Source organism: Sitophilus oryzae, unplaced genomic scaffold (genome assembly GCF_002938485.1).
Source record: "Sitophilus oryzae breed Bouriz unplaced genomic scaffold, Soryzae_2.0 scaffold_1716_pilon_pilon, whole genome shotgun sequence".
Lineage (NCBI taxonomy): Eukaryota > Metazoa > Arthropoda > Insecta > Coleoptera > Curculionidae > Sitophilus > Sitophilus oryzae.
In genome coordinates, this window is record NW_022146409.1 from 1,213,243 (window position 1) to 1,237,024 (window position 23,782).

At 30.9% G+C, this 23,782-nt stretch overlaps 1 protein-coding gene across 1 annotated transcript in view; it reads right to left on the reverse strand.

Annotated features, from left to right (window-relative positions):
* Positions 1-9,571: 9,571 nt before the first annotated feature.
* Positions 9,572-23,782, reverse strand: part of LOC115881345 (tachykinin-like peptides receptor 86C) — a 164,646-nt gene continuing 150,435 nt past the window's right edge. Inside the window, exons 10-11 of the mRNA XM_030898789.1 lie at positions 22,755-22,873; positions 9,572-9,760 (exon numbers count right to left, since the gene is read on the reverse strand). Coding sequence (XP_030754649.1) covers positions 9,582-9,760; positions 22,755-22,873 — 298 coding nt within the window. The 3' untranslated portion in view covers positions 9,572-9,581. The remainder of the gene's footprint in view (positions 9,761-22,754; positions 22,874-23,782) is intronic.

Consider the following 23,782-nt stretch of genomic DNA (forward strand, 5'->3'; position numbering starts at 1 on the left):
TTTAATACTTTACTATCAGAATATAAACGAAAAAAAAAATAAAAAGTTGCACCCCCAGCCGGTATCGAACCACTGACCTTCGCTTCATAGGCAAAAGCTCTACGCGCCGAGCAGTAGTGAACGCAACGGGTATCGGCGCCAGACGCATTAAAATACTTGTTTTCCCGACGTTGCTAGCTCTCGTACTATAAGGAAGGAGCATAATGCTATCCATGTATTCATGCATGGTGGGCGGAAAAAGGACTCTAGGGTGGGGATCCTTGACAGTTCTGTTTAACGATTCATTTGACACATTTGAATTTGATTTGAAATTTTGTGGATTTGTCAGTCTTTACGGAGCTTATTTTATGTTATTTATTATTTATTCTACTACTGATAGTTGTATAAAGGTAGTAAATCTAGATGGAAATTGTGACAGAACTTAAATTAAAGGTGACACTATCGCGATTTATCGAAAAAGACTCTAAAATAGTTGGTTGTGTAGCGTGCAGTAGATCTCGGCAAAAATCGAGTGAAATAATGGAACAACTTTTCGCTAGTAAGTGACTATATAATATATATACATGTAGTAAACCGATCATTAATGAAATTCACTTAAATTAACTTATAATATATTTTTTCTTGCATGTTTGCTTTTATTTACTACTTGTCACAGATTAGATGTCAAAGAATTTAGATACGTCAATTTGACTTACCTGCTTCAGTAGCGTATCAGATGTTTATGGTTATAAATAATTATTATAATTTATCTATTTTTATTAGAATTTTATATTTTTATAACAATTTTAATAACCACCAACATTTATTCACAACGTAAAATAAAAATAAAATTATTGAGTCTACCCCACGTCTATCCTACATCATAGTTTTACATTTTTTAAATAAAATTGGAACGGCACTGATAAACCGGAATTTAAGTCGGCCATATTTGAGACCCATCGCGTTGTACCTAAGATTTTTGATATGCTCCTTCCGTAGTCTTCTTATTCAAAGGGTCCAGTGTTAAAAGTAAATCAGGTGACTTATACTTTTAGCACCAGTGCTAAAAGTAAATGACTTTTACCGTCAGTGACATAATGTCACATTTTAGGCACTGACAGCATGCGTTAAAAATTACATTTTTACTGACGTTTGTAGAAAAAATATTTTTTAGCATGTTTTTTAAAAATATATTTTTTTAATATGTTTAAAATAACAAGACACTTTGAATTATCTGAAGTACCTTTTTAAATAGTTTAGAAACCGTAAAAGGAAATTCACAACCAAAATTATCCCAAAGGACTGACAAGAGAAGGACAAAACAAATGTATGGTTTATTTAGAAATATGTAATTATTTTTTTTAATATGCGTTAATTATTTTGAGTAGTGTGTATTTTGAACCATTTTATTTTTTAGTAAATATATTTATAAAGATAATTACTCGATAATCGATATTTAATATACAATCCACAGCAAGAAAATCAAATTTGTGATACAATCTAATTGTTGTGGCACGAGTATGGACTTCGATAAATATTTTACAAACGCGTGCAAATGTGTTATTTGTCTGGCTTTTGACGCCTGGTTATTTGTTAGGCTGAACACGTTCCAAACATCGAAGTTGAGCCAATATTGAACTTCTACGGACATGGCACGTGGTGTATAGAAGAACATATCCGGGTAGAAAGGAAACAACTATTTTACATATTTAGAAATTATATTATCTTTCTTCACATATTAATTTTACTAAAAAATGAGTACAACTAATCAATACGTCAAAGGTTTCTGTTAAATGACTAAATTGTTTTTGAAATGAAACTTGTTTACGCGCGCCGGTAGTAAAATTTGACTCACGAGCTAGCGTCACGAAAATTGGTAACGATCGAAGTGGAAAGCCAATGAGGAAGTTGAGATGGGTTTATGGACCGTCGCGCGTCGTAAGTCGGGTCCTATGTGAGCTAGGAGGCTGAAACTCGGAATGTAGATGGGGCCCGAAATATATAATATATATAAAATATATATCTTACCTTATAATCCTATAAATCTCCCATATAGGTGTGACAAAACTTTCAAGATTTGTCCGTTATCATGGTAGTGTGACCTTTATATAATTAAATTAAGCGGTAGGCAAAACTTGGATTAATGAGAACACCGTCTTTTCAGAGCGTAAATATAGTTTATCGTTTACATATAAAAACAAAATATAACCAGCTAAAAATAGTAATTAAGGCATCCCACTTTTATGGTAAGGTTTCTTTCTAAATTAATTTAACATAAAACTCTACTGCCACTTACCTTATTACGTCAACATCCGTCAGCATCTCATCAACAACAAGAACCTGTCGAAAACTTCATTGATACCCTTGTAGATCTACCGGTTCGGCCTTGGACTCATTATTTGGATTAAACCACTCGACCGGTTATCACAGTGTTCTTTTAAATAGCTTAATATTTTAGTGAAAAGGTGAGATAAAGAAATAAAATGCCGATTCTTTACATCACCTAACTATTTAATATAAGGAAATAAATAAATAAAAATAAAGAAAAAGGTTTAACAACAAAACATTTATAATTAATGAACTATAAAGAAAAAGAAAGAAATTCAATCAAAAATAATTAATGACTAAAATTAAAACTCAGAGATGATAAAGTTAAAAAAATATAAAATATTCTTCTTATTAGTCTAATCTAAATTATCTACAATTACAAATCTCTCTTAGAATTATCGTTGCCAGAAAATTAATATGTTAAAAAAATATTAACTGAACAATTAAATTTAAATTAGAATTTAATAAAAAGAACAATTGCAAAATAATCACTTATGCGATGACATCTAAATTTTACTAAAGCCTTTAGAACAGAAAGTTTTGAATCATTAATAAAGAAAAATATTAGAGAAAATCTAAAACAATTACAAATCTTTAAGCATGAATAGTTTAGAATTTCCTAACTTGAGAATTTATTTAAGAAAATCTTTAGATAGAGAACTTACTAAAACAATTAAAAAGACCACTGGATAATATAAGATCTACACGGAGTAAATTCGACCGTCTAATTTAAAAGTCAGTACCGAACTAATTTTGAAGATGAAAATACTGATGCTGGTACTATCTCGAACAGGCGTTACTACATCTTCGGCACGCCCCTGTTTGAGGAACCTTCTAATACCCATCCAAATGCACCTTTTTAATTGGCCGAATGGTCCCTTCCCTGGTAGATCCCTAGACTTCTTTCACCTTTGTTTCTGGTCCTTATCCCGAGAGGGCATCAGCATGTCCTATTTATTAACTAAATGTAATTTTTAAACCCTTTCGTGCAAATCTCTTTTACCAATTTGCTAAATAATATTCATAATCTAAGCTTTAACTAATACAAATGATATCGTGCCATAGGATTACCTTAGAAAAAAACCGCCTAGAAATGATACCTTTATTTCTTCATATTTTTGTCTATTTCTATTTAACTCTAGGAACGGAAAAAAAATAATCCTATTTCTATCATTTTCAGACATTCATCTCGTGAACATTTGGATTCTGATTTTAAAACATATATTTTAATACTTTTAATTTTAAATGTAAAACCTCTAGCGAGGGGATGTTTCTACGTATTCCCTTAAGCATGCATACGTGCTTTTTCTGCGTTGTTTATTTTGTGATATCCATACAACCGGTACCACTCTGTCAAAAAGAGTTTTGATAATAAGGGATGAATGTTTGTTCTACTTTACCCTCGTTTGTGTGACTTTAAAATATTTAGAAGATTGTATTATTTGCTTATTTAGTTTCTGAGGATATATGGGTACTTTTAGAAAGTTTATGTGTCTTTAATATCATTAATTATTATTAATTTGCTTAGGCCTTTTAAAATTCGTTCGCATATGTCGACTGATAACTTTGTAAACTGAAATGGTCCCATCTTAGAATAACAAACCAAAAAGATAAAATTTTACTAGGCTTGATATTATTCTATTACATAGGTTTTAAAACTATACGTTTTGTTTTGGTTTGGTTTGTCATCTAAAATACGGAATTTTAGATGAACTATCAAATTTAATTATAAAAATATAATTTTTGAAACCAAAAGCAATGAGATGAAAGTTAAAAAACACCTACCTACTTCGTTCAATTTACTTAATAACATATAAAATAATTTTTTTAAGAACCGACAATCATGATTTTACAAATTATGATTGTTAGTCCTTAAAAAATAATTTTATATAGAAACCTTAAATAATTATTATTATTTAAGTTTATTTATAATTTTTCTTAAAGGTGATAATGGTATATTGTTTTATTAGGAGTAAAAATGATACTTTTCTTGGTGAGGCTGTACGTTTGAGGAACGAGCGTTAAGGAGTCCGATATACATGCGAGGTACAGAAAGTCATTTTTACTCCCAAGATATGCTATTTTTTTTCAAACGCTACAAATATTTTTTTTAAGAATTTCAAACGTTCCAAATAACATAAAAAAAATTAAAAGTAATACCTTGTTTGTATTATGTCGAGAATCTATGGTTACGTTTATTGAATTTGACATTTTATGTCAGCGTTTGTTTGTATGTTTATGTGTGGTCGTAGCTTTAAGCTACGTTTACACCAAAGAAACACAGAGGAACATTTTGTTGCAGATTTCCCACAACCTGTTTATGGAAACTGAAACAACAGCAAAAGTTCCGTAAACATTCTTTCAACACCAAGGTAACTCATTCTTGTGAATGTTTCGTTGTGTTGCTTCAACAGGAAACATGTGTTCACACCAGTGTAGTGTGTGTTTCTGTTTCTAGTTTACAATGTGGTACAAGGACGAATTGCATTTTTGTCTGACAGAAATTCCATGTACTTATAGGCTATTTTTTTTTCTCTCTGTAGAACTGAGCCACCAAATTTTTAATTTTTCTTTTAACTTTATCAACGGTAACGCCATTTCCAATTCCATTACATAATATATTCACCCATAGATCCTGTTTTTGGTAACGGTCTTTATACTTTTTATCTCGTGGAGTCCACAAACACTCGGCGTTTCGGTATAATTCAATTAAACATATTATATTTTCTGTTGTCCATTTAAAAGGCATGTTTGTTTTTATTATTATACCTACTACTACATAAATCAACTGATGATTTGGGCAACAATGCGACGGCTTCACGACACAAGTTTCGGATTTTGGAAACAAGCAGCAACCTGTCCACACTATAAATATACCATCGAGGAACATAAAATGTTTACCAATGTTTCTATATTTCCTTTGATCTTTGCCGCTAAATATGGAAACAAGCAACTTATAGAAACTTTTGTTGCTGGAATTCGAAACAATGAGGAACTTAAATAAACATTTGGCAACATTCATAAACAAGTTCCAGGAACAAGCAACATAAACAGAATGTTCCTAGGTGTTGCTTTCGGTTTGGACGTAGCTTTATAATATATTTTTGTACTTTTGTGCTTAGGCGTTAAAATGACTTTTTTACATTGTCAATCACGTAGCAAATATTATTACTTTTGTGACGTTTGGTTTGGTTTGGCTATTTTTAGAGAGATTTTTTGCTATTCTAAAAATTCCAACAAATATAACTACGTTTTAGTAGAATTTTATAAGTATTACTTACTGCAGTAAAATGTAATAGGAATTCAGATAACAAAGTAAAGATCGCAAAGAAAATCTAATTTAGATTCTGGTTATAAATTCCGCATGTGTCAGCATAAAATAGGTTTTTAGTCGCATGGTTTAAGCATATATAGTTAGTATGTAATAAAGAATACTGAAATGGAGCATTTTAATATCAGAATATAATAAAATTTTCTATATTTTTTATACTTATGAAGTTTTAATTTACTTTAAAATAAAACAGACATAATTTATGTCTATTTAATTTCTTATTTTTACATAATAATAATAGTATTATGAATTAATTATTTTTTAATAGAGAAAGGGCAGAATGAACATCTACTTTCAATATACGCCAACGAAATCCTACTGAATGAAGAAAAAAAAACAGTGTTTTTACATTAAATATTTATTCTTTATCAAACATTACACAAATCAACACATTACATACATTTGTTAAGTCTTACTTGAAATCGTAAAAATATATTTTATACATATATATTTTTTAATATTAAAATATCTGAGAACAACACGTTTGATTTTAACGTATACCTGTACAACTTCCAAAATACTTTGTTTTCTTTACTAAATTCACTAATTATCGAAATATAAGAACTTCTTTAATGATAAGCATTTATGTTTGAGGTCAATTTTCTAGTAATTGACTAACAATAATTGTAAATTGTACAGTTAAACAACTATTATATTATTTATATATCACAAATAATTTATATATATTCACAATTTACAATAACATTCTTATACATAACATTAAAATTAAGTAGTTGTATTAATATTTCTATATACGGTAATCACAAAACATTTTCCGATGCACGTCATCAATTACATCGAAATTAAAAAGCCTATAAAAAATGTTTAAATTTGTTGCATAATTTAAGATACAGAACAGCTATTCATTTTACTTTATAGAGCAAATGATTGTAACAGATATTTTATTTAGATTAAAGCTGCAAAAATTAGTTTAAAGCAATTATTATCGCCATGTTGGCCACATTGCGCCGCGATCAGCATTGTTGTTGTTTATTATTTAATTTACTAATAACTATTTACACAACAACACGGTATTAGCGTGTTGTTGAATTTGTGGGTGTAATTCTCATTTTTTGCCGATTTTCATAGATTTTTTTTTAAAAATTGAACTTTTAAAGCACAAACGGTTGTTTTAAGACCTAAATTTTGGAGTTTTTTTACTGCATTTCTTGAAATTATGTGTTGAAAATATGGCGAAGCATTTAAACAGTCGAAGCAAAGAGCTTGTAGCTTTCCTGATGAACTATTTTGAACGAGAATGTGATAATAAAGGTCATTTATTACCCTTGACTGCAGTCAGAGAAATATGTTTGATTGGTAAGCACATTATACCACTTTCAAAGTTATTTCTACTTATTTCGATTTGTAGCGGGTGCTTTAAAATTAAATATTTTTACTGTGAGTGTTGGTGACTACTGTTAATAAATAAATTAATTATTACTAAAATATTAATTATCAAATTAAAAATAAAACGTAAACATCTTAAAAAATGATATAATAAATATATTCTTTCCCAATTTTACGTTAAGATTCATCTCATAAATCCATTACAATCTGGCAGCGCTGTCGCCGTCGCTTGTCACTCAAAGTTGATCACGTGCATCGGAAATTGTTTTGCGATTACTTTAAAAAGAGTATCATTATTTTAGGAGCGTATGATAAAAAAACAGCGTCAAATTGGCTTGGAAATGACGACACTTGCTAGATTTATCTTCAAAGTTAAAACTAACGCTGTTTTGTCCAGATGGTATTTTATTTATTATGATTATGCCAACTTTTCTTTATTTAATACATTATTTACAAATTAAATATGAAAATACAATAATAATTTTACAATTTTATTTACATTATCTAATGTCATATGCCGTTATGAAATATATTATATTATGAAATATATCGATAAACGGTAAACAAAACAAGAATGATAAATGATGGGCACGTAATTCGTTACAGAGGACAAATTGAAATTAAAGCTGATCTTTGACAGATTGGGATGGTTTGTTTTGGAACCAATAGTATCTAGTTCCAGTTAAGGGTATTTGTTACCTGTTGAAACTTTTTTAAATTTTGAATTTACAGTTCCAATATACAATATGTCCCCGGATTGTCTTTACAAGAAGATAAAGTTTTTTATTATTGTCATTTTGCGGAAAATGTATTCTTCATAAAAAAAATTGCTTGCTCTAAAATGGTTAATCCCGTTTATACTTTTCCAAATATCCACACCGTTTTAGAGAAAAAAAAACATGAAAATTTGGTTATTTTTTTTCGGTTTTTGTTACTTTTTTATGGAAATATAATTTCTGTTTCATTTCTGATAGATGGTTTATTATTAATTTTGAATAACATTATATTTTTCGCTGTTGTTAAAGTAGACCAAACCAAAACTCGCTCGGTTTACATTCAATACTAGAATTTAAAGGACTAATAAAAATATAAGATCTTCTTTCAATGCGCAGTAGGGAACGCAACGTTTACTGGCAGCCAGACGGTGCGCATGCTGTTCCAGAGAGCATAGTAAACAATAAATTAAAGAGCCACCTTTCTTAAAATACTTGTTTTTCCGACGTTGCTAGCTTTCGTACTAGTAGCATTGAACTAAATAAATTAATTTTCTGCCTCCTTAACATTTTAAAACAGCAAAAAATATGAAGTTAATTAAAATTCTACCAATAACAATCTATCAAAGCATAGCAACTTAATTATATTACCATAGAAACGCGTTTTGATTTTTATTTTAGGACGCGTTTTGATTTTAAGAAAAATTCAACTATAGTTTCATGTTTTCTAAATTGTCTCTAAAATGGTATGGAAATTTGGAAAAGTATAAACGGCATTAAACCATATTATTATTTTTCTCTAAATATCTATAATAAAAATCTTTTTCTTATTGACATACTGCATATTGTTTAGATTCAATTCAAAATTATTAAAAGGTATTTACTTTATTTTTATTTTTTAAAAACACTGTCACAGTGCATCAATTATATTTCTTCCCTTCGACGACGTTGTTGTTATTGGCTCGCATGGCATGTTTAAAAATGCCAGAGGCAAATGACTAGAAAACGAATTTTGATGAACATTTTTGAAAGTTTATAAATATATTAAAATTCTTAACAGTAGAAATGATGGACGTGATTTGGGAGCTTTGTATCATTCATGTGAGATGTCAAGATTTTGATCATGTCTTAGTTGTTGAGCTCTCAAAGCAAACCTCAATTCCCAAATTTTGAAGAAAGAAATATTATAATAATTAATTATTCTTTAAATTAAATAATACTTAAATGCAAATAAATTAAATACGCATATAACGAAATGCAATGACAAATATCCGTTAATAGTATTAATATTTTTAATTCAAAAAAATAAAGTATTTTTTTATTTACAGTATCTTAATTATTCTCTCAAAACTTGAAAAATTTCTAATATTAGAAAACTTATATAAAAAATAAAGAACAAAAAGTATCAAAGTTAAAAATCTAAAATAGCTAACTTATTGTCTTTTATAGTTTTTCTTGCATTTCTTTGAAGAAATTATAGGCAAATATTAGATATTTTTTTAATTTTCAAGGAAAAGCCAAAGAAATTGACGTCAGTGAATGGGCCTACTTTGCTAAAATTCGTTAATCGATAATTTGTTTTAGCATCAATACCAATCACTAAACCTAAAATCCTCTAACACAGTATTGCCAATATTTCAATCATTATTGGTTGTTCCGTATTCTATTATTATTTACTAAAGAAAAATAATTATTATTTTTTGTAGCGATTGTTCCTTACACCCACTATTTTTAAAAACAATCCGTTTTTGATTATAGGTTAACAAAAATAATTTTAATATATTTTTAATTACTTACAGTAATATAAATAAAAAACTGGACCACCCAATATTATTATTTAGTAAAAAATTAATATTTTTTTAATTTACTGTCTAATAATTTTATTACAAATAAGTTGTTTGTTGAAGTTCTTTTTTTAAAGATGTAGTTCTTGTTGCTTTTGTACTTCCTCTTTTGTTATTAATATTTTTATCGCTATCAGCATTCAAAAGTGCGTGATGTGCGTCACCATTCCGATAGACCGGAGGACTGATTTGTAATTTTACTGTACCGCCACCACCACCTGTAAAAGAATGAATTTTCTAAGATAATAATAAAGGTTGATTAAATGACGTTCAAGGAATAGTCTGGTCCAGAAAATAAAGATGCGAGCATTGATTAATAATGATACTAACTATTGTTTGTAGACTGAGGCTAATATTTAGACTTATAAAAGCAATTGATCGTTCATAACATTTTGATCAAGAGTTTGTTAAAACAGTTTTTCAAGTAATTTATTATTTAGTTGGAGACACATGAAAACAGCTTTATATCGGTATTTTTATTAACGGTGCAGAGAAGAATATTAGTGCTGATTATCACCTTATCACCAGTAGTACTGATCAGTAATGATTGTATTCAATATTTTTTATTAATTTAATTCTTCAGTCTGAAGAAAAGATGGCGATTTCTTCAGACTGAAGAATTGCTTTTATAAGTTTTATATTTTTGCCACAATAATATTTAGATTTATATTCTTCTGATACGTGTTATAACATGTATTAGATACAATAAAAAGTCACATAATTTGAATCATTATTCGAGATACCTATACCATATGCTAAATTTTTTATCTACTTGTATGTTTTCATCTACATATATTCCTTATTGGTGGAAAAGAGAAGTAAAATGTTCAAAATCAGTGTTACTTTATTCCCGTGTATTAGTAAAATGTAATTGTCTTTGTTTACAGACTATATAACTTTAATTGGGATTATATTTTTAATCAATTGAAAGTAGTTTGAAAAATTTCCTTTTTTTTGATCATATTTCTTCTTTGCTTTTCTTATTTTTGTATGTAACTATCTAATGTACCTGACATGTATTTATTATCAATTAAAAATGACTATATAGTACATATACCTACCGAAAACCGCGATCTCGAAAGTAACGTAACGACTGTAACGGCGACGCTAACAGCGACCGACCAAAGCGCGACAGACGAAAACTCGACCCTACGAGCGCTGCTCCACTGGTACTGGACGACTCTAGGAGCGCGACTGGCCGGCGCGATGGCTGGAGCAAAACACGTCACGGTAGAGATCGGGCGACGCTACGTACTTACCAGTTCCAGTTGTCCGCGACCCTACGAGCGCGACGGCTGGAGCGAAACACGACGCTATGCGGTTACTGCGGTTTAAGCTAACTCCAAGAGCGATCATAAATAATTTATTTGCAAATTATAAATAACTTATAGTTTCGTCGTTATTATGATCGTCGTTCTTCAGTAACAGGTACCTGATTTGTTGTGGAGCGCGACACGACGTTACAAAAAAATACAGCTCCAAAATCGCGTTACTCAAATATGCATATAATTTTTTACTTGGCTCGATCAGTTAAATTGATGATTGTTTTATACATATGGTTACCAATGTACGACTCACTGCAGTTACAAGGTACCTGATAGATGAACACTTTCTCTTTGAGTGCATCTCTCTCTAGAGACACTTCTTAGAGTAGTTGCAGACATACAGGGTGACAATTTGAAAACGAACAGTATTTAATATTGCCTCTACCGATGATAGTATGAAAATTTGGCCAAACACGTCAATTTACATATCAAGGGGGACAATTTTTGAGGCATTTGTTGTCGTGTTACTTGCAACCCCTTGACCCCCAGGGCACCTACCCCTAAAATTTTAAGTAGCAACCACTATTTCTTTTACCATTTTTGTGTTTCCTATAGAATTCTACATAAACTGCATTATTTTTTGAGAATTTTATAAGGAACACAGAAATGGTAAAAGAAATAGGGGTTGCCATTCAAAATTTTAGTGGTAGGTGCCCTGGGGGTCAAAGGGTTGAAAGTAACACGACAACAAATGCCTCAAAAATTGTCCCCCTTGATATGTAAATTGACGTATTTCGCCAAATTTTCATACTATCATCGGTAGAGATAATATGAAATACTGTTCGTTTTCAAATAGTCACCCTGTATAAACAATTTTAATTTTATACTGAGTCTATTTGCCTGATTTCTTCTGATGTTTAATATCTCCTTTAATATACAGGGTATCTCATACATAAGTGCAAATATTTTAACTGGTACATTTCGACCCCAGAAACAAGCCTATGATGTTATTTTGCAAAAAAAAATGTTAAAAATTTTAAATTTTTCTTGACATTTTCCGGGAAATTCTAAAAAACTTTTTAGTGTCATTTGTTTATTCACCTGAGATTTCTATACGGTGTATCTAAACCTTGCAGTGTTGCCACCTCCTACGTTATCCACATTCTGTAGTAGAGGTGCATAGTCTTCCACCGATTAGCTCAATGATACTGAAAAAATCAAATGTTTTTTCTCCTTTCTTTGACATCTTGTCGAATTACTTGTGAAAACCAAGTGAAACGTGATAACTTGCAAAGTCCATTTTTGATCTTAAGTTAATAATTAACAAATATTATTGTTATCTCTTTATCTTGAGGGATGTGTATATATTTTTTTGTACCGTCTCTTTTCTCATTTCTAAAATTAGGAATAATGGAGTTAGCAGTTTATCATATTTCACCGACGATATGTTTCTTTTGACCGGATATTTGCACCCCAATATTTGCACTTATTTATGGGACACCCTGTATATAGAATCATCCATTTAACACGTGCCTGTAATTTTTTTTTAATATTATTTTAGATCCTAACATTGTTTGTTTATTACTAATTTAATTACTTATCCTATAACATTTGATCGATGACAATATTTTTTTATTATAGATTTTTAAATTTTTAAAATGGATCTGTGGTAATTTTTATGTAAATGTTTCAACACTGAGAGCTTTGCCCTACAATGTTAGTTTTCCATTAGGTTACTCTCTTGTAACAAGCTGCTTTTGCTATTACAAATTTCCATAGAACATGCACCAAGCTACACGTGGCCATCCCTAATTATCCATTCCACTAGATTGGGAACGTAGATAAATAAACATTGTCTCTTACTTTTTGCTTTAATTTGAAGAATCATTGTATTTTATATAATAAAAAAAATTTGTTCGTTTATATTATGCTATTACAAGAGCGATCTGAGAAGTTATATGACGACTTAAAAAAAATATCTTCATTTTTCTGTTCAATTTATGTCTATTTTTTATATAAATTACTACAGGATGTTTTAAAAAAACATGTGCCATCTTTCTAAATGGGGGTAGATTCCTCATGTAAAAATAAGATTTATTTTTTTATATCAAAAGTTCTGAACATAGGTCCGATTCTGCTTTGTTTCGTAGCTATAGGGATTAAAGTCTTAATTTTTTTCAATTTATTATAAAGTGCTGTTAGCAATTCAAATTAAATTTTGGGAGTAAAAGGAACTATAAGTGCGACATATTATAATGCTATAGAAGTGTAGCGTTTTTTTATAACAACTACCACTGCGAACGGCAGCTTTTCATCGGAGAGCAGTCGTGGATAAGGTATTTCACTGGAAAGAAAACTAATTAATAACAATAAACAAAAGAAATAGATATTGGGCGCCAGGCATGTACAGAGAAAGAAAACACAGTTGTATATTACTTAAAACTAATGGCTATATTTATTCATGATGAATTCTGATGGTAAATAGCATTGTACAATTTTAATAATTATTTTAGTGGTTATATGTCGAGTAAAGCTATGTATGTAAATATTATTAAATATGTTCTTAACAATCTAACCACTAAATATAGTCTGAACGATCTTACTTAAAATGTACGTTATTGTTTAAGACTGAAAATGTTTTAGATGTTAAATGTAAAACTAGAACTTAAATCTACACTTAGCTGTTCTTTATGTAACCTTGCTTCAAACAGTAACAACGTGAGGTGGGCTTGCATCTCTGTACTGTCTGTCGGTGATCCTGTTGGCCAAAACAACAAAAGGGGCCAGAATGAGGACACCATGAATCACTACAGCCGTAGCTACTGACTAGGCTTAGAAATGGGAGCGAAGCAGCATGGGGCTTACGCTGTATCCATACTGTGACAATATGGGGATACTACCCGTACTATGGAACACTACTAGGACCTTGGATAATGTCCGTAACTTGGACCATAACCTTGGACACAGTCCGTCCATAAAATAACGGTATAGGGGAACACTACCCGTACCTTGGATACTACTAGGACCTTGGATAATGCCCATACCTTGTAAATATTCCGTACCTTGGACCCTAAAAATACGAAACTCTTGTTTAAAATCAAACAAGGTCTAATAAACAAAATGAACCTACCTCGAATTAGTTCCGAGGGCTCACTAAATAATAAAGAACATGTTCTTTCTTCCATGTGATATTCTGGAGGACAAAAGAAAAGGGACGCCAACGTGCCAGCAAAATACAAATACAAGTTAGGTTGGGACATCCAAAACTCTACCCTAAAAATATTCAATAATAATAACGAATCTAATAAAGATAATATCTCATCTTTATTTGTTGCTTCGAAATGGCAGCTGATTCAGATTTTGCAGCAAGATTTAAATTGCCATTTCTAAAAGCAGGATTTGCAACCGTGGCCAAAAACAAAGTGAGGTTAAAACGCAGAGAGACGCCTTGACATATGACAAGGATCTTGACAGCGCGCGCCTCCACAGAACAGTGAAACGATAGCACGGTTGGCGACTAGGGAACGTAAAAATTACGCCAAGCGTGCCAAATAACTATCCGGCCTGAACGAGAGGGAATCCGGTGATGATAGGCCAGACATCGTATATCATATATAAAAAACACATGTAACGAACTAAAAACGTTACAGAAGTATGGAGAGATTCACCAGCGACGTACATAATATGTATTATCACTGGAATCAGTGGCGGCGTAATCATAAGGTCAAATAAATAGTTAATGCCCCCCCAAAAAAATCAGAAGAAAATTAGGAAATACATATTTAAGTTATACTTTTTGTAAACTTTTTTTCATCCTAAGATATTCTAAACTATTCCCAAAATCCATCAATTTGTCCAATTTTCGCTTCAAAACGTTTTATTTTACCCATTTTCTCTACTGCTGGTCAAAATTTCATTTTGTCCTTCATTCCCCCTATGTTTTGCACGTATCAAACTCCAAATGCCGCGGCTCTTAACACCAACAAGGTAAGGTATACTACGTATAGAAAATAAACAGGTTAAGGTGCGATAGATAGAGTTTATATTGGTCATTGACCGCGTCATTCATAAAAGGATTTCAGTCGTTGGAAAAATTTCGCCGTTTGGGCAGTTTGGGTGTTTATAAAAACTCAAATTATAAAACAACCTGGGTTTTTGTATTGATTATTGCGTATAATGTTTGGTTTAGTCAATATAAAGCAATATTTAAATTTTTAATATCGAAAGAAATCTGATTTAGTTAGAGGTGTAGCGCGAAATTTGTCAAATAATTCATAATTTTCTGGTTATGGATAAATGATGAACTGTGGTTGACTGATTCTGGAATAGATATTTTAAAATAGACAACATGGTGTTTAGTTTGTGAAATCGTGCCGTTAAAAAGAAAACTATTGCTTAAATTTCGAAAAACGTTTAGAGAAAGAACGCTGCATTGACTTAATCAAATAATAAAAAAATGTTAAATAAAACTTTTAGAATTGTGTATGTCTACCGTGGAAAATTTGTGTAAAGAACATTGTCTGGATTTTTAGTGAAATGGTAAAAATGTAAGGGTAGGTTTCATTTTAACAGAATTTATATTTATTGTTAGATTTATTTTCCTTTAACTAAACGTACATGTACCTTGTAAGAAACCAATTAAATCTGGGCGCGACCGAGGGCGCGTCTTAAAAAAAATCGACGCAATATTTTTCTAAAAAGAAACTGTGCGCCACTGACTATTTTTCTCTTGTTAGTATAGTCACCGTTTAAAGATTCTGCAGACGGTGGTACAATTATGTTGGCCATTTAATGCCGAAGTCGTTCCTTCATATTTTGTCGATTTCGGTCTTCTTCATGTAATAAACACAATTTTATTAATTTGCCTTAATCCAAGTCTATTAGTAACCTTTAAAAAATGTTAACGTCATTAACTGGGCCAAAGTGTTGAATAAATATTCATCGATTCCACATCAACAAAAATGAAAAATGATCCTATAATATACTCGTAGGTGCGAAAATGCATAGTTTTAAAGTTACAGGATGTTAAAGATTCAAAAAATAAGCCTTTTGTAGTTATCTTAAAAATGCAACTATATATATATAAAGCGGGGGTCCTACAGCTTCTGCCGCATCCCGCATTTCGACCTCCATATTGCTCGATTTTGCCATTCTTCCTGGTTAATAGCTCTGTCTCTCATGTACTGGTCTACTCCATCTAACCACGTAGTTGTAGGTCTTCCTCTTTTCCTTCTGCTTTGGGACGATACTCCATTGCCCTTTTGGCCATCTTTCCCTCCCATTCTTTTACGATGTCCATACCATAGTAGCTGTCTCGATTCGATGTTGTCGGTGCTGGTATATATTCGCCTTGTTCTTTGCCCGATCTCCTCATTTCTAATGTGTTCCATCCTTGATATGCGACATGCTCTTCTGAGAAGATCCATCCCACTGACTCGACCATCCTTCTTTCTTTTGCTGTAAATTGCCAGCATTCGGCACCGTATGTTAAAATTGGATCTACGATTGCTTTGTAAATCCTTATCTTTGTTTGGATGGATGTTTTATTTGACCACAGGAGAGGGTTTAAAGACCGATTACTTTCCTACCTTGTTGAACTCTACTGTATATCTTTCTTGCAAATTCCCTTCTCCAGATATAATACTTCCTAAATATTTATATTCGCTACATCTTTTAATTTCATGTATGTGTAGTTCAGGATCTTCAGTTTGTTCTTCTCCTACTTTCAGGTATTCGGTTTTTGTGAGGTTGATATTGAGTCCCCATCTGTCGTATTCTTCCTCAAGCTTCCTTAGTCGGCATCCCTATAGTCGGCATCCTCCTCACAACCTGCAACAATAACTTGGTCGTCTGCAAAGAACAAGGTCGATAGACAGTGGTTGTCAATCTCTATTCCCATAGCTCTACTCTTCCTTCTCCAGTTTTTCAATGCCTCCTGGATATATATTTTAAATAAGGTAGGTGATAAACTGCACCCCTGTCTAAGTCCTTTAGATGTCAAGAAGGATTCCGATAGGAACTTCCCCTGTCTGATCATACTTTTTGGATTTTTGTACATATTCCAGATTGCATTGATATATGTTTTACTCACATTTGCCTCAACCAAGATTTCAAATAATTTCTTCAAAGGCACCGTGTCATAGACTTTCTCTAAATCTATAAATACCAGATGCGTGTGCAAATTTTGAGCTCTCCTTTTTTCAATTATTTGTTGTAACACAAATATGTTGTCTGTATAAGAACGCCCAGCGCGGAAACCACCTTGTTCTTCTATTTCTTCAAAGCTCTCTTCTACTCTCTCTTTTAATATCCTGCCATACAACCTTCCCATTGAGCTTGTCAAACTAATGCCTCTGTAGTTGCTACATCTTTTTTTGTCTCCATCAGCTAGTATTTCCAATAATATATCGGGTCCCTGCTTTATTAGCTCAATGAAAATGTTTGCCGGCCCCGCAGCTTTTCCATTTTTTGAGTTCTTCAATGCTTTCTTTATCTCGTTTACACTTATTTCATTTACATCTATATCTTTCGCGTTTTTCAAATCTGGCACTTCTAGTTTGAGCTGCTTCGTGAATGCATTGTTTTATTTGTTCATACAATGTTTCAGCGTTTACGTTGTCCCTTCTTATATATGCTAGTTTATTGGCAACTATTATTATGTTATTATATAACTATTATATTTATTATATACTAATATAATTATTATATTATTATATAACAAAATGCAACTCTTTGTTTTATTTCTCTAGGTAGCACTAAACATCAGATACATTCTAATAATAAATTAGATGTAATAAATAATTTATAAATACACTCAGATACAAAAAAACGCAACGGAGAAATTTTTAGTCAAATTTAAAGTGTTATATTTTTGTTACTTTTAGCCCTATTTTCATAATTTTTTTGACAAGCTGTGTATAATTATATCAACTTTAATTCATAAACTAAGTTTTTTTTATAAATTTAGTATTTGGCATATTATACAAGGTTAATCGAAATGTTGGCTTTTTTTACCCTAACTTTAAAACACCCTGTGCAATAATTTCGTGTGTAAATTTTCCTAAAATATAATTTTATGGTCAGAACAATGACTCCTGAGCATTTTGTTTTTTGATTCATATCAGTATATGCTTTGGTTAATTTTTAAGAGCGAAACGAACTGATCACGATCAATTTGTAATTTTCTCCAATTGCCATTATCTTTTGATGTAATTTTTTAATATGACGAGATGGTTTTAGAAGTTACGCTGCATTGGATACTTTATACTAAATAAAAAAGAAAACACGTTAAAGACTAACGATACAGTTCTGGTTTTGATAAACATTAATATCGATAACAGAACTAACGATATTAAAGAAAGCATCTGTAATACTCAAGTATACAAACAGAAAAAATAAATAAAAAGTACCCTAAAACTTTACATTGCTTTTCTTGGCTGCTATAACTGCCTGTTTACATCCATTCATACTGTCATTGAGGCGCATACAGTACGTCTGTCCGTTCTGTAGCTACGGGGTATCCGTGAGAGGGGAAACGATATTCTCTCGATCTTTTTCGTAAAAAATTAGACGACGCGTCCCATCAATAAAAATTCGACAAATTTGCAAGTAGCCAATAAAATGAGTGGGCGGAGCAAATAAAATATATTGCTTTTTATTTAAATGTTTTTTGTCCGCAGTCCTTTCATAGACACAGATTCAGCAGACGTACTGTATAGCATATTGCGTTATGCCTTCCCATTCTTCTTTAAGAACCAAGCGGAGTTAATTTAATGAAGCGGGCACCGCTTAGCAACCTCTAACTCTCCTGCCAAGCTTGTCCCAAACGTCGAACATGATGAGCAGTTTATAGTAGTATCCTTGTATATGAATTTTTAAAGTAGCTCAACCTAAGACGTTTATGGATGTAAAGCACCAGATCGCGGGGCGTATTTCACAGTCTTTTACTAGAGAAAAATATTTTTTGTTACTCTGAATTTTGAAGCGGCCAATAAAAACAGAGAAAATAAAAATCGATAATTTTCGGACTGTGCCAATTGGTTACTAATCGACCAGATACTTTTTGTCTATTAGATATGCTATAAAAGCTGGTAATTACACAATTCGACCATTGTAAATACCCGACAAACTCCGCAAGGCCGACGAGGTCAATGTTTTTCACTGATAAGAAAAAAAAAATGTTTGTTTAGATAATTTTCGAGATTTTTTGAGGTTCAAGTTAACGTCTCCTTTCTGCTGCAATGGCTAAACTGGACGGGACCTACTTGTTTACGCGGAATCCGAACCGCGGTCCTCGGCCATATCATGGTCAATGGCCTACCGACTTAGGAAGTGTCTAAATTAACTCTTACTCACGAGATATCGATCTCATCCGGCCTTGAACCGGCGTGAATGAGCAGGTTGTATCAATAGATTTTACACTTTTCCCTTTTTGGACAACAGCACGATGCAAAGTTTCGAACCGGTCACCCGTCCATCCACTAGCATCGCCTTACGTCGCTTAACTTCGGTGTTCTAATGGGAACCGGTGTTTCGACGTAGCTGGGCCGTTGCCCTAATTTTCGAGATATTTTTTCTTTCTGAATGCACATTTTAAAGTATTTTATATTCTTTGTCCGCTTGATCTATTATACTGGTCGCACGTATCGAAGTTTTATTTCATGTAGTTTTAAAATATTTTCTTGTTTCTTTGTAGTTGTAATGTAAAATTAAGATTAATTTATTGAAGTTTTGATTATAATGTTTAGTGTAGACTACCAGAAGAAATTTAGTAGTGTTTTTTTATATTTTATTTTGAAGTTAAGTAGTAGGTGAAGGGGTAATTTAAGGTTAATTTTTCTTTATGTTTGATTAATTAATAAGTTTGATAATTTGTTTAGATGTAGAATACAAAAGTAGTTTGTGTAGTGTTCTTGTAAGAGATTATATTCATTTATTTTGTAGTTGAGTAGAAGGTGAATTTATTTGGGTATTTTTTTCTTTTTTGTTTTTTCTTCTAATAATTATTGTAATAGTTCTTTTTTAAATATTGTGATAGATACATTATAATCTTCCCTTCTACTTTTCTGGTAGCGTTGAATATACGAAAAAAATCTGATCAAATTTATTTTAAATGAAATTAATCTAGTCTTATTAATTAATCAAATTAAACTAGTCAAATAATATTAATTGCAATCAATTATTAAAAAAATATTAATTATTTTGGAAAATAACTTTTGAAATGGAGTATTATTGATAAAATTTAGCCAATTTTTACCCAGTAGCGTATTTCAATATGATCTTATCATTTATCACTGTATAATAACTTTGTTGTGGCAGAAAAATATACCAGTTAGTTTCAAAATATTATTTTTTTTTCAAACGTCACAAAAGTATTAATTTTTGCGACGTGATTGGCAATATAAAAAAGTCATTTTAACGCCTAGGCATAAAAAAGTAAAGCACTTTACGCCTAAGCATAAAAGTATGAAAATATATTATTAAAATGACATAAGTATCCAAATTCAACGAGCCGCCATAGTTTCTCGATATATAATTACTCATGGTACAAAGAAAACTTGAAAACAAGGTATGGTCGATATGTCTCAATTTCGTTCAGTTTGCGCATATCGCCTGTAGACGTCATATGCCATACAACAAAATATCCGTATTGTTCAATGGCCACTAATAAAAAAGACCTAAAATAGGGAAGAATTAAATAACCCCTAAAGTTATCGCTTAAAATCATCGAGCTGGACATTTTGAAAAGTTATGACATTATTATACATTTATTATGTGTCATCTGTTTGAAAAAATTTGAAATTGGCGCGTGGAGCTTGCCGACCAATATTGCCGTTTATCACCTGTGACGTGGTGACCAACCGCGCAATATCATACCTTGTTTTTTTGTATCATGATAATTACTTACAAGGTATGAGTTTTAAATATTTTTATATTATTTGGAACGTTTGAAATTGTTTGAAACATTATTTGTATGTTTGAGAAAAAAATAGCATGTTCTATTCGGAGTAAAAATGACTTTTGTGCTTCGGCTGTATGTCAAACCTACAGTCTCGCCACGAAAAGTGTCATTTTTACTCCTATAATAAAACAATATACTAGAAAGTTTTATGGTTTAACGAGCTTTGTGAGTTAAAACATAAAGATATTTTCAGTTTTTATAATTCTTGATCGAAAATAAACGGCGTCAGCGATGGCTATGAAATGAAGATCGCTGTCATTTTATATGTAAATTTATGTGGGAAATGTCGTCGATCGTCATTTTCCTGTCAACTGGACGCCGTTTTTTTTTCATATGGTACAAAGTTAAAACAAACTTGACTCTGACCGTGTTTTACGCTAAGAAATATTTATTTCGTGTAATAAAGATTTAAATGGTGTATTAAGTACATAATATTTATTTAAATGTCAAATAATATTATTGAAACAAGTTCCAAGTTATATTTTTAATTAAGAAAAAAATTGTATAAACGTCTTGTTTTCAAAAAAAAATTATCTTAAATTCGTAAAACTTCAATTTAGAATAAAATTATCGAAGAATGAAATAAAATTTTATAGCTCTGGGTCAAATCGAAATAAAGTAAGTGTATGTAACTTTTTTTAAATATTAATAATTACCAGTAATTAGCATTAATGTACCAACATATTGAAAATTGTTATTTCTTTGTTAAATACGGTTTAGAATCCTTAAAATAACAGCAAAAATAATCGAAAATCAACAATGAAATAATAGTTTTGTTTAAATTTCTTAATCAGCTGAGCCCTATTATAGTTCGCAAAAAATCCTTGAGCTATATTATTACATTGCTCTGAGGGGAAATACCGCAATTAATCGATATTTTTGACTCCGCCCCTAATCACATGCTTCATTCCTTTAAAGCTTTACGATTTGTTCACCAGAGGCAGCACATTTTGTCGAGAGGTTGACCAACTTTAAGAATATATAAACAAGGGTAGTATATAGTTCACAATAATCACTAAAGCCGGCTTATCATATTGAAAAATCAAAAAGAAAATTAAATGATAAATGAGAAAATTGCAAATTGTTGGTGTCAAGTTTATTTCGCTCTTAAAAATTAACCGAGGCATATATTGACATGATCCAAAAAACAAAATGCTCAGGAGACATGGTTCTAACCGTAAAATTATATTACAGAAAAATTTACGCACGAAATTATTGCACAGGGTGTTTTAGGTGTTTTAAAGTTAGCGTAAAAACAACCCCTCGATTAACCCTGCATAATATGCAAAAAAAATAAAAACTGAGTCTACGAATTAAAATTGATATAATTATTTACAGGTTGTTAAAAAAAAATGAAAAAATAGGGCTAAAAATAACAAAAATATAACACTTTAAATTTGACCAAAAATTTCTCCGTTGCGTTTTTTTGGCATCTGAGTGTATTATTTTTGTTTTTATTTAGATTGTAATTAATGAATAGAAAATAGATAAACGAAATATTCGTACGTATTTTTGCTAACAAGAAAAAAAGTCAGTGGCGCACATGTTCCTTTTAGAAAATTATTCTAGTGATAACCCATATGTACGTCCCTGGTGAATCTGTCGACACTTATTTAACACTAAAATATGTAGAACATTTAGTAACTTTACCCCCAAAATTTCATTCGCATCGCTAAAAGCACTTGGTAGAAAATTATAATAAACCGAAAAAAAAATAAAAACCTTAACTCCCTTTGGCTACGAAACGAAGCAGAATCAGACTATGCATGTTATTGATATAAAAAATGGATCTTATTTTTACGTGACGAATCTCCCGCGAGAGATGGCACATGTTTTTTGAAACCTCCTGTATACTAATTTCTGTAAACCAACTTATAACCTTGAATATGTTTTTCTAAAGCGACTTATTTTTGACGTAGGTATTTCAATTCTTAACACGGGAGCTAAAAGGGAATATTTTACGGAGTAAATGTTTATCATACTTACCAGACTTTGTGTTCGAATTTTGCGAATATCTTTGTGTCGCTTGTAAATTAGCGCTGAAACCTCTCGTTATAAAGAATCTCTTCCATCCACAAACGGCTGTTCTGAAATATTGTCGAAACCTGTAATAAAATAAAGATCGTTGTGATAAAATATAAATGTTTGAAAATACAGGCTTATTCATATTATTCGAATTGGATTATTCTAGCTAAATGATTAGATATTATAAATTGAGATATTATAAATCTTGGATTCGTCAAAGAACTACAACTTAAATTTATTTTCAAAAGGTGTACAGTGTCCCAAAATTCAGTATTTTCAGTCGATTATTCTGTATATTATTAAATTCTCCCGTTTAGCATTGTTACACAACGAAAAAAAATCTGCTGAGGAAACATTGCGAAACAGTTTCGGCACATTTTTGATACATATGTTTCGTAAAATAAATCGTTTTTTGTTTCGAAACATTTTACCAAAATATGGTTTCCTACATAAAGTATAACAATAAAGATCTTAGTGTCACAAATTTTTCGAAACTTTTAAGAAACAGATGTGGCTCACATTTATAGATTTCGTACCCGTTTTGTGCCTGAAAAGTTTCCATAATTTACTTGATATTCTGTCAAATATGAGAACATAACCTTAGTTTATTGTTTAGATTTTGTTCTGCAGTTTTTGAATTTAAGCATTCTTCAAGTTTTTATAGTACTCTAATTAAAAAAAAGAAGGAAGGACATAATATGGTGAGTACAAATACAGATATTTTTCTTATGCGATTTTATAATAATTTATTATTCGCATTACAGAGACGATTTGTTTTAGGAATAAATGTAATAACAGCCACTACCCATACCCAACCGGAGACCGAAGAAAAATGTTTCCACCAAAAATTTTTTTCTCTTTTTTTATAAATTACATATATATAGGAATACATATTTTTATATTTTAATTGTGTTATAAAATATGTTTTACTAAAATATAAAATATAATATAAAAATATTTTAATTATTTTGACTCGAAGTTTTATTGGC